The 13831-nt window shown below is 32.7% G+C and overlaps 1 protein-coding gene across 1 annotated transcript in view; it reads right to left on the bottom strand.

The window, feature by feature from the left end:
- LOC133185339 (vacuolar protein sorting-associated protein 16 homolog) overlaps nt 1-13831 on the bottom strand; it is a 765182-nt gene that overhangs the window by 292426 nt on the left and 458925 nt on the right. The window contains exons 13-14 of the mRNA XM_061320487.1: nt 7912-8056; nt 1743-1877 (exon numbers count right to left, since the gene is read on the bottom strand). Of these exons, the coding sequence (XP_061176471.1) occupies nt 1743-1877; nt 7912-8056 (280 nt within the window). The remainder of the gene's footprint in view (nt 1-1742; nt 1878-7911; nt 8057-13831) is intronic.

Raw genomic sequence — 13831 nt, 5'->3', positions numbered from 1 at the left:
TAATTAGTAATGTTTTTGTAAGCAATGGTATGTCCAGGCGACGCAACCTTTACATTTATAGTAGGGATGGCAATCGATTACAGAATTGTTAATCGGTTAACCGCAAGATGTTCCGACCGATTAACCGGTTAATCGTATCAAAATGCACGTTTTCTTGACAATTGTTTTTCAAGTAGCTCTGTCCATATACACAAATAGACCCAAATAAAACGATAGGAGTTAAAACTCTTCATTAGTCTTGATTCTGGATCGGAAAAATACGGGTACATATTATTTTTTACTTAAATTTCAGTAGACAAAAAATTGAGAAAACCATGAAAAAAGCTTAAGAAATCTTTGATAATTTTCGAGAGCAGATGTCACAAAAGTTCTTTCTGCATTTTCACTACGAAAATCAAAACTACATGTGAACTTTATAGCCCTTAATTTACAATGTTTGTTTAATGAATAAATTGGATTGAAAACTGAAAACGACAAACACACCAATTCACAGTGCTCAATGATTCATTATTATTATCATTAAAGAATTACGTGACAGTCAGTAACTACATGGTGTTTTCACAGTCATTAACACTACATAAACTGACCAATTACGCAACGGTCTCAGTCTGGAGATTCATAATTACATGTATGTCTAAATTAGATCCTTTTAATCCTAAATGATCATCCTTTGCGCAGAGATTTCTTTTTTTTAAAATAAATTTTTAAAAAATGTGTTCAATTTAACAAATATTTTATTTTTTCCGATTAACCGATTACAGATTTTCTAATCGATTGCCATCGTTCCGACCGAGTAATCGGTTAAAACCTGTTACAAATTGCCACCCCTAATTTATAGTATTGCATTTAGTCTGTTAGCTCAATACTCAGGGACAGAGGAGAAGATTTTTATATTATTAATGCATTTTTGCTATATAACCAATAGAGCCCCACCCAAACATCAGAACCCCTGAACATATGTACCAGAAGCCATGAAATTCACAATTTTGGAAGAGGCATCCTTCCTAATCATAACTACCCATATGCATTTAGCTTGTTTGCTTAATACCAAGGGACAGAGGATAAGATTTTAAAAGCATTAATTCATTTTCAGTGTATAATAAATACCCCCCCCCCTTACGGAACCCCTGACCCATGGGCCACATCTTTCTTAATTTTGCAAACGGCACCTTCTTCATCATAACTCTGTACTTTGTTCATCGGCTTAATACCCAGGAGCAGGGGAGATTTTCAAAGAATTAATGCATTCTCACTATATTTTCATTAGAGCCCTGCCTAACACCAGAAGCCATGATCCAGGGGCCATGAAATTCACAATTTTGGAAGCAGCAACCTTCCTCATCATAACTATGTACTTAGTTCATTGGATAAATACCCAGGAGCAGAAGAGAAGATTTTCAAAGAATTGATGCATTTTCACTACATTATCATTAGGGCCCAGGGATTAGTTTGGGAAACCTAATGGAATTGGAATGTAGTAGTTTCCATTCCACAGAAATTTGGCAGAATAACCCAGCATCCTTTTGGAAGCCACCCGCAAACATAATGTAAACTTGAGGTTTCCATGTTGTTTTCCATGACAGGAAACACTTCTTTTTCACAAAAAACTCTTAGCAAATGAATGCCTTGTTAAAAGTTTGACTGTATTAGCCTCTGATTTACACACAAATATACATACCTCTACCTAGCATGGGTTAAAATGCATTAAAAACATATAAAGAGAGCTTTAAAATTTCACATACCCTAATAGCAAGGTCTGTGCGCCCAACCTCTAGGGCATGGCTTGCAATATCGGAATATGAGACCCCTGGGGTATCTCCAAGTTTTTGGTTAATAGCTCTAGCTATGGTCTCATCATCTTCTGTCTTCTGCTGCACCTGCTCAGTTATTTAGACATCAAATTAAAAATACTTTCTGTTACACCTGCTCAGTTATTTAGACATCAAATTAAAAACACTTTCTGCTGCACCTGTTCAGTTATTTAGACATTAAAGTAATAACACTACGAGGGTAATTCAAAAACAAGAGGCCCATGGGCCACAATGCTCACCTGAGTAACTTTGGCCTTGCTGTTTTTCACCTGATCCCCCCCCCCCCCCCGTAGTACTTATTGTGGCCCCACCCTACCCCCTGTGGTCATGATTTGAACAATTAGAATCTACACTATCCCAGAATGCTTCCACATAAGTTTCAGCTTTTCTGGCCCAGTGGTTCTTGAGAAGATTTTTGAAGATTTTTACTACATATTTCAATGTAAAACTTGGATTTCCTATTTTGGCCCCGCCCTCCCCCGGGGGTCATGATTTGAACAAATTAGAATCTACACTACCCAAGGATGCTTCCACATAAGTTTCAGCTTTTCTGGCCCAGTGGTTCTTGAGAAGATTTTAAAAGTTTTTTACTACATATTTCAATGTAAAACTTGGATTTCCTATTTTGGCCCCGCCCTCCCACTGGGGGTCATGATTTGAACAAATTAGAATCTACACTACCCAAGGATGCTTCCACATAAGTTTCAGCTTTTCCAGCACAGTGGTTCTTGAGAAGAAGATTTTTAAAGATTTTTTCTACATATTTCAATGTAAAACTTGGATTCCCTATTGTGGCCCCGCCCTACCCCCTGGGGTCATGATTTGAACAACTTAGAATCTCTACTACCCCAGAATTCTTCCACATAAGTTTCAGCTATTCTGGCCCAGTGGTTCTTGAGAAGAAGATTTTTAAAAAATTTTTCTAAACATTTCAATGTAAAACTTGGATTCCCTATTGTGGCCCCGTCCTACCTTCGGGGGTTATGATTTTAACAATTTAAAATCTACACTACCCCAGGATGCTTCCACATAAGTTTCAGCTTTTCTGGCCCAGTGGTTCTTGAGAAGAAGATTTTTTAATCACCCCACCCAATTTTTGTCTTTTCTTGATTATCTCCCCTTTGAAGGGGACTTGACCCTTCATTTTAACAATTCAAACTCCCCTTCACACAAGGATGCTTTGTATCAAGTTTGGTTAAAATTGGCCCAGTGGTTCTTGAGAAGAAGTTGAAAATGTGAAAAGTTTACAGACGGACGGAAAAACAGACGGACGGATGAGCTTTCAGCTCAGGTGAGCTAATTATGTGGACTTGTTGCACAGACAAAATATCTGTCATCAAAAATACACAAAAAGCCATAAATGAATTTTTACTTTAGTGGTCAACAAAATTTTATTTCAAAATATTGTAAATGAAAATTTATTTATTTAGGCCAACATTTTTTTATATCCTGTTTTACGGGAGCACCGATCCTAGTTTGGGCTAAAATGAAATAAAAATAAAAGTCCCTAATTCAAGTTTTATTTTTATTTCTCCTGCCGATAGTTTATTTATAGTCACTGAAAAAATAAAAGAAATATAAATAAACTTTTCACAAGCCTTTCAAAATGCGATTTGTCATTGGCTGAGGTAAATATTATAGTATTCGAAGTCTGAATAGTCACTGCACAGCATAGCACCAAAATGTCACAATCGGAGGTTTTCATATATTTTTAAATAGTCATTTTAAAAAGTGACATGTCAATGTCATATATTAATTTAAAGTATAAATTTCAGATTAACTTTTAATGAAAGATTGAATGAAATAGACAAAACAGTAATCTTTATCAAATGTAATGCAGAGGGTCACGTGGAAATTGAGGTTCTGTCAACCGCTTGTTTTGAAAGGTTTTGAGTACATATTATCTTTGACAATTGCTTCAATACATTGAAATACGTCTTGAAGATTTTTTAAACTTAAGGATATCCGATCCTCAGCCAGGAAGGATAACTCTTAATTTTATTATTTTATTTAAAAAGTCTCAAAATGAAGCTTGAAATTGAGATCTTTTCATGCAACCATTTTCATTTTATGCATCTTGATATGATTCAAGGTTCTTTTAAATCGTAGACACATCTTGTTAAAAGTTAACATTTGTACCCCATAAAAGAAAGAAATGAATTCATTTTTAGAGAAATTGAATTTCCTTTAGTCTAGCATTAGATACCATGGCTTATTAGCATGATATGAAATTAGATGTGATATGTGGTGTCTACCAATGATAGCACAAGCTTTTTACACTGTTTTATATGACAACTGAAGTAAAAAGTAGAACTAAAATACTGTATAAGGATAAAAAAAGACGCAATTTTCTTCAAATGCCTGGATACCTATAATTTTCTACCCTAAATTATATTTGTTGATCAATTTTCAATTAGAAAATGCATAGCTGGTGTTTTTATTCGCATTTCCTGAAAATATATTTGAGATTTGAGAATTTTCCCTATAAAATATGATTAACTATAATGATGAACTTTGATGAAATTCCATGGGTAAATTCATGTTACTATGTGAAATCAGAGACATTTTTGTGAGCATTTTCAATTACTTAAAAGCTGATTTTCAGAACCTGAGGATCGGACTACCTTAATTTTAAGACAATAATGTTTTCTTTTACAATTAACGACAGAACAGAACACTGTAGAACTGGTAGAAAGTGGCGTGACTGAGGAAATCTGAGTCACAACTTTCACTCGTTTTATGACAAATATTGGAATTCAAAATTTATTAACCTACGAAAATAAATGCTTGATTGATACAAGACATTATTTCCTTTTTTATCATTTTATGGAATGTTGCGTGCTATGTAACAAATTAATGTACATCAGCTATTAATAACAGCTAGCTGATATATCATGATATATTGTATATGTATCTCTTGTTTAGTAAAACAACTTTTTTACCACTAGGGAAAAGTATTGTTATAAATGATACTCCCTTACAAATATTATTTAAATTCAATTAAGACCTGGTTTCTTTTTTTTTCATTCAAAAGTTGTGGATTAAAACCAGTTTCAACAATTAAATTTTTGAATTCTGTAGTAAACAGAATATTGTCATGTGTATTTTACATGTGTATACTATGGGAAAGATGTACATATTTTCTACAATTATGTTGAAAGTTAACATGCTCAGAAAGAAAAAAAAAATATAAGGATAAAAAGAGATCAAATATACTACAGATTGAGGAAGTTTGAATATGTTTTCAACAGAGAGATTGGGGTACCTTTTTTCCACCTATACATATATATTAATTTGAATTGCGCTGAAAAAAAATATTATACAACTTTTCTTTTTATCATGTCTCACGTGCACTTCTGTGAATTAATTTATTTTAGCTGATCCATTGAATGTCTCACTGTATTTTTGCCATAACTTTGCCAGAGCTAGTCCAAAATCCTCAGATCTTGTAATTTGCTGAATACCAAAAAATAAAAGATTCTGAAAAGTTTATGAGGGGTGTGACATATAGTATTTTAATTTAATTTGTTTTACACTTCAGACTAAAGTATGTATATTTTTCTGAAATACATGTACTGTGTGAAGTCAGTATTTCTCCTATTCTTTACAATCCAGATCAACTTTTTGTTGACCCCCCCCCCCCCCTTTACCAAGCCTCTACCATCAATTTTCTTGTGCAATTTGTAGTCATATGTCTGGCATACCATTGGTTCACTACGTTTCCCAAATGTATTTTGGGTCCTTGATTGCATTTTCCAAAACACTACATATAATGTGTTAAACATGCTCTGCTCTGTCAAACCACTTGACATCATTTTTACAGTTATCATTGAGAACACAAGCTTGAACCTACACTACCTGAGGATGTTCCATATCAAAATGACTAATCATGGCTTTGCTATTCTTGACAAATTCTTTTAAAGATTTTTTCCTATAGATTCCTAAGTAAAACTGTCTCTAATGTGACCCTTCTCCTGGTAGTCATATCTGAACAAACTTGAATCTAAATTCTTGTTAGTTTTTCAGTTATGAGCCAGACAGGATTTTGCCATATTTGGTCATAATATCTTAAGTAAAAGTCACAATGACCTAGCTTTAAGTTTAGAAAATTTTTGTTACAGTTAAAAATAAATTTTGATAAGTGAGTATACTTTTATTAATTAATTGAAACAAAAATCATAGAATAAATGATATGTAGTGTCTAATAGTACATCTGCATAATTATCTATCTGAACTGCTGAAATATTATTCTCATGGTAGAGCCTGTAGAAAGTTTGTGTGTGTGTGTGTGTGTGTTACATGTACACAATTATATTTTTAACTAGGGATGGCAATTTGTAATCGGTTAACCGATTACTTGGTTGAAACGATCGATGGTAATTGGTTAGAAAATCTGTAATTAGTTAGTCGGAAAAAATACAATTCATTTTTGAAAGTGAAACTTCTGCATAAACTTTGATAATTTAGCATTTTCACATAACTATTTAAGCTGATTGGAGGTAATTATGGTTCTCCTGATTGAGATTGAAGGGTAATTGGTCAGTTTGTAAGTTTTAATTACTGTATAAAAAACGTGTCGTAACCACTACTGTTCTGTCATTCTTTATTGATATTAAATAAATCACCATTGAGCACTGTGAATCATTATGTAAATCTTTTGTAGTTATCTATCAAAATATATTATAAGAGAAACATTGTATATTAAGTGAAAGTTCAAACTTAATTTTGATCATAGCGATGATGCAGAATGAACTTGTGTGTGACATCTGCTCTGGAAAATTATCAATGCCTGATATCTTAGGCAGGTTTCATGGTTTTCTTAATTTTTACTTATCTATTGAAATTGAAATAAAATATAAGTACATTAGTTTCCTGATCAAGATAAACAGAATGTTTTTAACATCTAACTATGAGTAGAGCTAATTGAAAAAAAAGTGTTAAGAAAATGTGTATTTTATGATTAACTGGTTAATCAGTAGGATTGTTTTGCAGTTAACCGATTAGCAATTCTGTATTCGATTGCCATCCTTATTTTTTAACCATATCAAATAACCTCTATCTGCATTTGTTGCAATTTTACAGATTTTCTGCAATATTTAAGTGTAAAGCCATGTTTCAAGGCAACCAAGATAACTTAAACCAAATTATTAATGTTGTTTCTCTTTCAACATCTTTTTAGCATCTTTAAGTCCGTCTTACAGATAAAAGCATGAAAACTAAAAATAATTTCAAGATTTTGTTAAAAGTACTTTTCATATTTATCCTATTTTACATGGATTCCTCACATAGCTTCTTTTATTATTTTATCAATATGACATTATTCCTACATGAAATATTCCTTGTCCATGAACAAAGCCACAATGAGAAATCAAATAGCAAAGCACCTCTATTTTGACTTTTAAGGCCTGTTGCCATGAATACAGCAAGAAAATAATTGTTTTCAGTTTGAATGATAAAATCTACTTATGCTTGTGTTTTCAAGAAAATTTGTGGTCATGTGTGCAAAAAAGTGCTAAGTGAGAATGGCTCTTTGAAAATATTTACATGGTGACAATGTGCAGATGTTCACTGCACATATTATTGCCAGTGACAATGTGGTGCAAAATTGTACAGCACACATTCTCACTTACTTGACAGAGGAAAAAGAACGTCATTATTGGCACATTTGTCACTAACACAATATGTGCCAATGGACTACAATATGTGCAGTTTAAATTTACACATTATGTCACGGGTGACAATGTGTGCAGGGGCAAAAATATGTGTGTCACACCTAGCTAAAAAATGGGGTTCGTGATTTGAACAAACTTGAATTTATACTATGTATGTTAAGAAGCTTTCACAATGTTTATCTTTTCACTTATTGTTAATTATTTCTCCTTGAAAGAAGGCATGACCCTTCATTTGAAAAAACTTGAATCCCCTTCATGCAAGGTCACTTTTGCAAAGTTTGGCTGAAATTGGCTTAGTGATGCTGGAGAAGGTGCAATTGTGAAAAGTTTATTACAACAATTATAACGGACAAATTTTGATCAGAGAGCTCACTTGAGCCTTTGCCTCTGGTGAGCCAAAAACTATTATATAAAAAATATTTTTATACCTTGTAGCAAGCCCAGTGAGCCAATATTCTACTGGCACCCTCTGCATCTGGTATTTTCAGATACTGACAGATTTTAACTGCGTAATAAAACAATTTCCTGAGCACTAGTCGGTCTATCAAAATTGGCATGGTCAAATGCTGTAATCTTTAGCTGGTTAAGAATGATAAAAATGTTCAATCACAGTATATTTTTCAATTATATATTGATCAAATGCTGTTTAAAACTAAGAGACTTTGAACACCTTTAAATATAAAATACTTTATGATACAAGGACCCAAGGGCCTCAACAGTACCTGAGTATAATATGAGGGGCATTTGAAAAGTTCTGAGAACTGTTTGATAAAGTATTAACCGTTTCACGGAATTTAGGAAATTTGATACCATTGAAAAGAGCTGGAAAATTTGCACTTATTTCGATGTCACTTTCTTATTTTTATGACTTAATAACTCCGAAAATGATGTAAGAATCTCAAATGTTTAGCATACTGAAAAGTAGCTGTCAAAGGTTTCTCATCCTCACAATGTCAAGGTTTTGTGATTCGGAACTCCACACAAACCCTTGACACAAGTCGTTATTTAAAAGTTGGGCTTGTGGTTACACATGATGTAATGGGTAATTATAAACTAACCAATGAGAATATATTTCTCAAATCCATCATTATCAAATTGCCCAACTCCAAAGCATATCTTTTGTGATTGTAAGGAGGACGATCTTCAAAAAATGAATCCCCCATGTTTCATTTAAAGTAACTAGTCACAAATCCTACAATATTGACACTTTCCACTTTAAAGACGAGTCATATTTGTTTACAAAACTTACTTACAATAAAAGCTGATTTCTGATTGGTTCCAGTCCTACACCAGGAACAATGAAATAGTAGCTTTCTAACCCAACTTTTAAATAACAACTTATGTCAAGGGTTTATGTGGAGTTCCGAAATCACAAAACCTTGACATTGTGAGGATGAAGGTTTCTTTGAAAAGATATTTCAAAGAAAATTTTTATGGAGGTAGAGTAAGACTGAAAGAATGGTACAAAGTATCATCATATCCATATTTCACTTTATGGTTGGTTTATAAGCATGGTTTATGTCCGATTATGCTATTATAGGCATTCATTTATTAAGATTTTTATTTTCATGATACAGCTGGAATTTCAGTCAATTATATAGCTCTCCATTGTATTAAATAAAACATGTTCTGTATAAAACTGAAGAGTATCAATGCAGTTTTCCACAAATGTATCTTGAGTAACAGCAGGTATTCTATCGAAGCCATCTTAGGTCTAAGACATATCTTAAGATATATCTTAGTCCTGAGTGAGGCCATCAAATCTGTCCTAACTTAAGACGTATCTTAAGATTTCTCCTAAAGTTAAGACATTGCAAGACCCATCCTAACATGAATTCAAAAGGCTCCAAACCAAATGCAATCATTCATTTCTATTCAGACACGTAGTCGGGGGCAAGGTGAGTCTTCCTATTACATTTTTTTTTACCGAAAATTTTTTTTTTTTTTAGTATTTTTTGTCTAGCCCCCCCCCCCCCTCGAAATAAATATAGGATGTTTTCCCCCTTTGTTCATCTATTTTCTGAGTTAATCAGGAACATTTTCTTTAATCTGTCAGTTATTTTCTGGCTTGTCCCCCCATCAATTTTGAGAAACACTGAGTGCTTCGTACTTATGCAAAAATAATTGCCCAGTTGTAATATGTCGTACTATAAGGATATTTATTCTAAGCAATTGTGAATACACAAATTAAATTACATGATTGAATGTTTGATGTATTGGTCACTATGTCCAGAAAAATTTAAGGTTACATTTATGGAGAAGTTGGGATTTCTTTGATGGTTCATTATATAAACGTTGAAACCTAAACCTATACTGGTTATTATTCAGTCGAAAATCACGAGTGTATGAGGATAATAGCACTATACAATATCGTGAAGCAGTCCCCCATCCAATGGCTATGCATGCTCACTGTAGCTAATATGCAAAAAAAAGGGGGGATTCTATACCGTGTCAATAAATAAGTTAACTTACTAGCAAGGTTGTATTTCCCTGTCTAGATACTGTCCGCTACTTTACCCACCAAAACTACGTAAAAAATGAACTACCTGTTCGTTTATAAGCTTGTTAATTATATAAAATTTCTTTATCTAAATTGCTGTGCAACCATACTGAAATTTAAATTTTAATTGTCAATCATAACTTTAAACTTTTTTCAATATGTATGTTTTTATATTTTCTTCATATTTAGAGAGAGAGAGAGAGAGAGAGGATGTCCCAATAAATAATTTATGAAATAAAGAGAGTTATTAGAATTAGACAATTGTTTTGTGAATATCTATCTCTAATTTATTTTTTCACAATTCATTAAAAGAATTGAAAGTCCCAATTATTACTTTTTCTCTATCATATAAACATAGTATGTAATGTTACAATATTTAAAAATTATATTAAGGTACATGTAGTTCTATACTCGGCACTAAATGGGCTCAATCTTGAAAAATGTGCTTTTAAATACACAAAAGCAATGTTTGTAAGTTTGTTGATGTGATCAACTTGGAGCAAAATCGTTACCAGATATTTAAAACGCAGAGTAAAAGTCAAAGCAATATAGTTCAAAAATCAGATCTCAGAAATAAGAAGTGTGGTTCCAGTTTTACTATTCGTTAGTGATGTAGTGCTAGTATTGGTCTACTTTAAAAATCTCCAAAGTCTATCCTAGGTAGGACATTCCTAAGAGAGCTTCTATGTCTATCTTAAGAACTCTCTTAGGACCGTCCTAAGTTTTGTCCTAAGACATCTCTTAAATTATATCTTAAGACTATTCTTACGACACTTTCTATAACATGCCTGCAGGATTCTTACCATTTAAGAATAAAACGTACAAAATTCTTCCACCTGACTTGTTTCTGTGCGTATTTTTTGTCATATTCTTTCAACTTAGGCACTCCATAACTCGTTCTTGCTTTTGACTTTTGACTCAAAAAAGGAATCTGATTTACATTCCCATGTACAATCTTATTTATTTTCCATGAGTTAAAATTTGTCATTTTCTCACAGCTAGGTCGTTTTTATTTAGGGGTGGGGGGTGGGGGTGGGTTACTGCAATATTCTTTTTATATCAGTCACTACCAAGTATAATATTTTGCCCTAACTCTCAAACATTTGTTAATTTTCATTGGCAAAATATAAACAAGATGCTGTCATGAGAGAGTAATACCTGCACTAAGGTTTTTGCTTCTGAATGCACACTCCTTCATATTGGGCTTACCAAGGAAAAAGTCAAAATAATTCTATAATTTACACAGTACATGTATTCATCAAATCGAGCATAAAATGCTCAGATGATCATGAGACCTATGAGCCTCTTATAGTTATTTCATATACTTAACTCATTACCAGTCTGAAATAACAGAATTTAATTAATGATGTAAATTAGGTTTTCATAAAAGGGGGGATATAAATTTTTGGCCTGTAATTGGAACTTTTTAAATTTATTTTCTGAACAACAAATAATATTATTTTAGTACAAAGTGTTTTTGATTAATATATCAAAATGTGCAACCTTTTTTTAGTATTTGGTTAGGCAAAAACCTCCTTGAAAAGCCATACCCAATCAATTTTGTAAATCCCCCCCCCCCCCCCCCCCCAACACACACATACAATTTGCCTGTTTTTGGAAATAGGCCTAGATAGCAAAGTTATGTTAAAACATCGTTTGTTATAAAATTTGTTCTTGTACTATACCAATCTAATTAAAATTAGATGTTCCGAATCCGCTACCGCTTCTCAAACATCTAACAACATCCCATTCGGGATCACGTCAGAGCGACCTTTCGATTATGAATCAACTTAAAAATTTTGGCCATTCAGATTCAACCTTCTGTATACAATTCTAAAATTAGTTCCTCAGCTACATCTTTACATTATTGATGCTCAGTAGACTGTCTTACGTTGAATTAAAGTAATTTTGGTATAAATTGAACGTATAGTCTGCCAATCTGGCATTCTTACCTGAATAACGCAAACGAAAATGCACAAACTACTATACATCCTGCACGTCACATTCATATAGCACGCTCTTTACCATGCATATTCTGTTTACTACGAAACCCCTTGGGCGTTTAGGTTTGGCAATAAAAAAAGAAACGCATCCGAACTATAAGCCAAAATTTTGGCGACGGCGATTTCATTGGGTATTCGAAAGGTCGCTCTGACGTGACCCCGAATGGAATGTTGTTAGATGTTTGAGAAGCGGTAGCAGATTTGGAACATCTAATTTTAATTAGATTGGTACTATACATGTACGTGAACACCTTTTTGAAAATATCTACATCACATTGGGCTTGCATCATGTACCCCACTAGTACTAGTTTTACCATTATCATTTTTAGATTGCACATTGTGCAGTGTTGTGTACACTTCATTACATGTATATCAGTAGAAATTAATTCATTTTGTGTTTTAATTGGATTATATTTCATGAAGTTGACAGGACCTATGACAGTCGGCAAGCACAAGTAGATTAAGTATAGATTGGGGTAAAATAAACCGAGGGGGGGGGGGGTCCAATCTCCCTAGCCACTCCCTGTCCCTGAAATGACAAATGATCATGTGACTCCAAAATAGTAGAAAACTTTTCCATTTGACTATACATATTTTGTTCATGTATGCAAACTACCCCTGCGAGATGATATTCATGACTTAAAGAACTTTTATGAGTTGTTCATCATTGTTCATGAATGCTCATAAAAGATTCATAATAGTTTCATAAAAGTAGTTCATGAATTTAATTCATGAACACATTCATATTGAAAAAAATTTATACTTCATGAACAATGATGAACCTTTATGAAATTCGAAAATCTTCAACATTACACAGCAACACGTTTCATGATTATTCATGATTATTCATGACTCAACACAATTTAAATTCTATAATGATTCAAATTTATTGATATTGAATTTTAAGTACAATTTTAATTAACTGAGTGTTCTTCATTGGTAATTGCTTAACAATACATGTATTACAATACTGTTCAGTGTTGAAATGGAAAGACTAAATAGACAGAAAAGCTTGCTGGATTTTTTTTAACATCATTATAGACTATCAGTAATAAGTTGCAAATCAGGGAATTTACCTAAATTTACATCTTAAAATGCAAAAGATGGATACAATTGTGGTACATACACATTAACATGAATTGTATTTTCTCATGTCCATTTAAGAAATACATTAATCATCAATGTTTTCAAGTAATGATAACCATCACTCACAGTCCAGTATGTTAAAAAAAAAAATACTATTTGATCCCTAAAACTTATAATTCATTATTTAAAAAAAGCCTCCATGCCTATTGCAACATTTTTGTTCATGGGCATAAATGGTTCTAAAATTTACAACATATATATTTATTTTTTTATAAGGTAACATCTTAAAGTAGAAAATAAAAATTGTGAGGTTAATAAACATGTTGCCGATCATCTGAAAAGATATCATATTAGTCTTGTCTATGATGTCAGTTTCAAATTGTGTGCTTTCATGAGAAGATCCAAAACAACTTGGTTCCATAAGAATCATACGCCTGTCAATTCTCCTTCACTGATAAACATAGCTGATCTTGCCGCTGATTCTTCAGTCATTTGGGATATTTCAGTTCTAGTTGTTTCTTTGTTAGACCTGTAAAAATTGTACGCTCTTAATGGAAGTTATATTTTAAATGAATAGACAATGACAAAAAACAAAACAAAAACAAACAAAACATTCAGCAACTATCTGCATAGTTTCAAAGTAAGTAATCTATACGTCTAGTATGTCTGTGACTTAAGTTTCAATTTATATGAATAATTTTGATGTATAAATAGAAACACAATCGTTTTCCCTGAATTCAATAAGCTAGATAATTAAAA

This window comes from Saccostrea echinata, unplaced genomic scaffold, assembly GCF_033153115.1.
Source record: "Saccostrea echinata isolate AGI-Se365-2 ecotype Australia unplaced genomic scaffold, CSIRO_AGI_Sech_v1 ptg000001l, whole genome shotgun sequence".
Lineage (NCBI taxonomy): Eukaryota > Metazoa > Mollusca > Bivalvia > Ostreida > Ostreidae > Saccostrea > Saccostrea echinata.
This window is presented reverse-complemented; position numbering and strand designations above follow the sequence as displayed.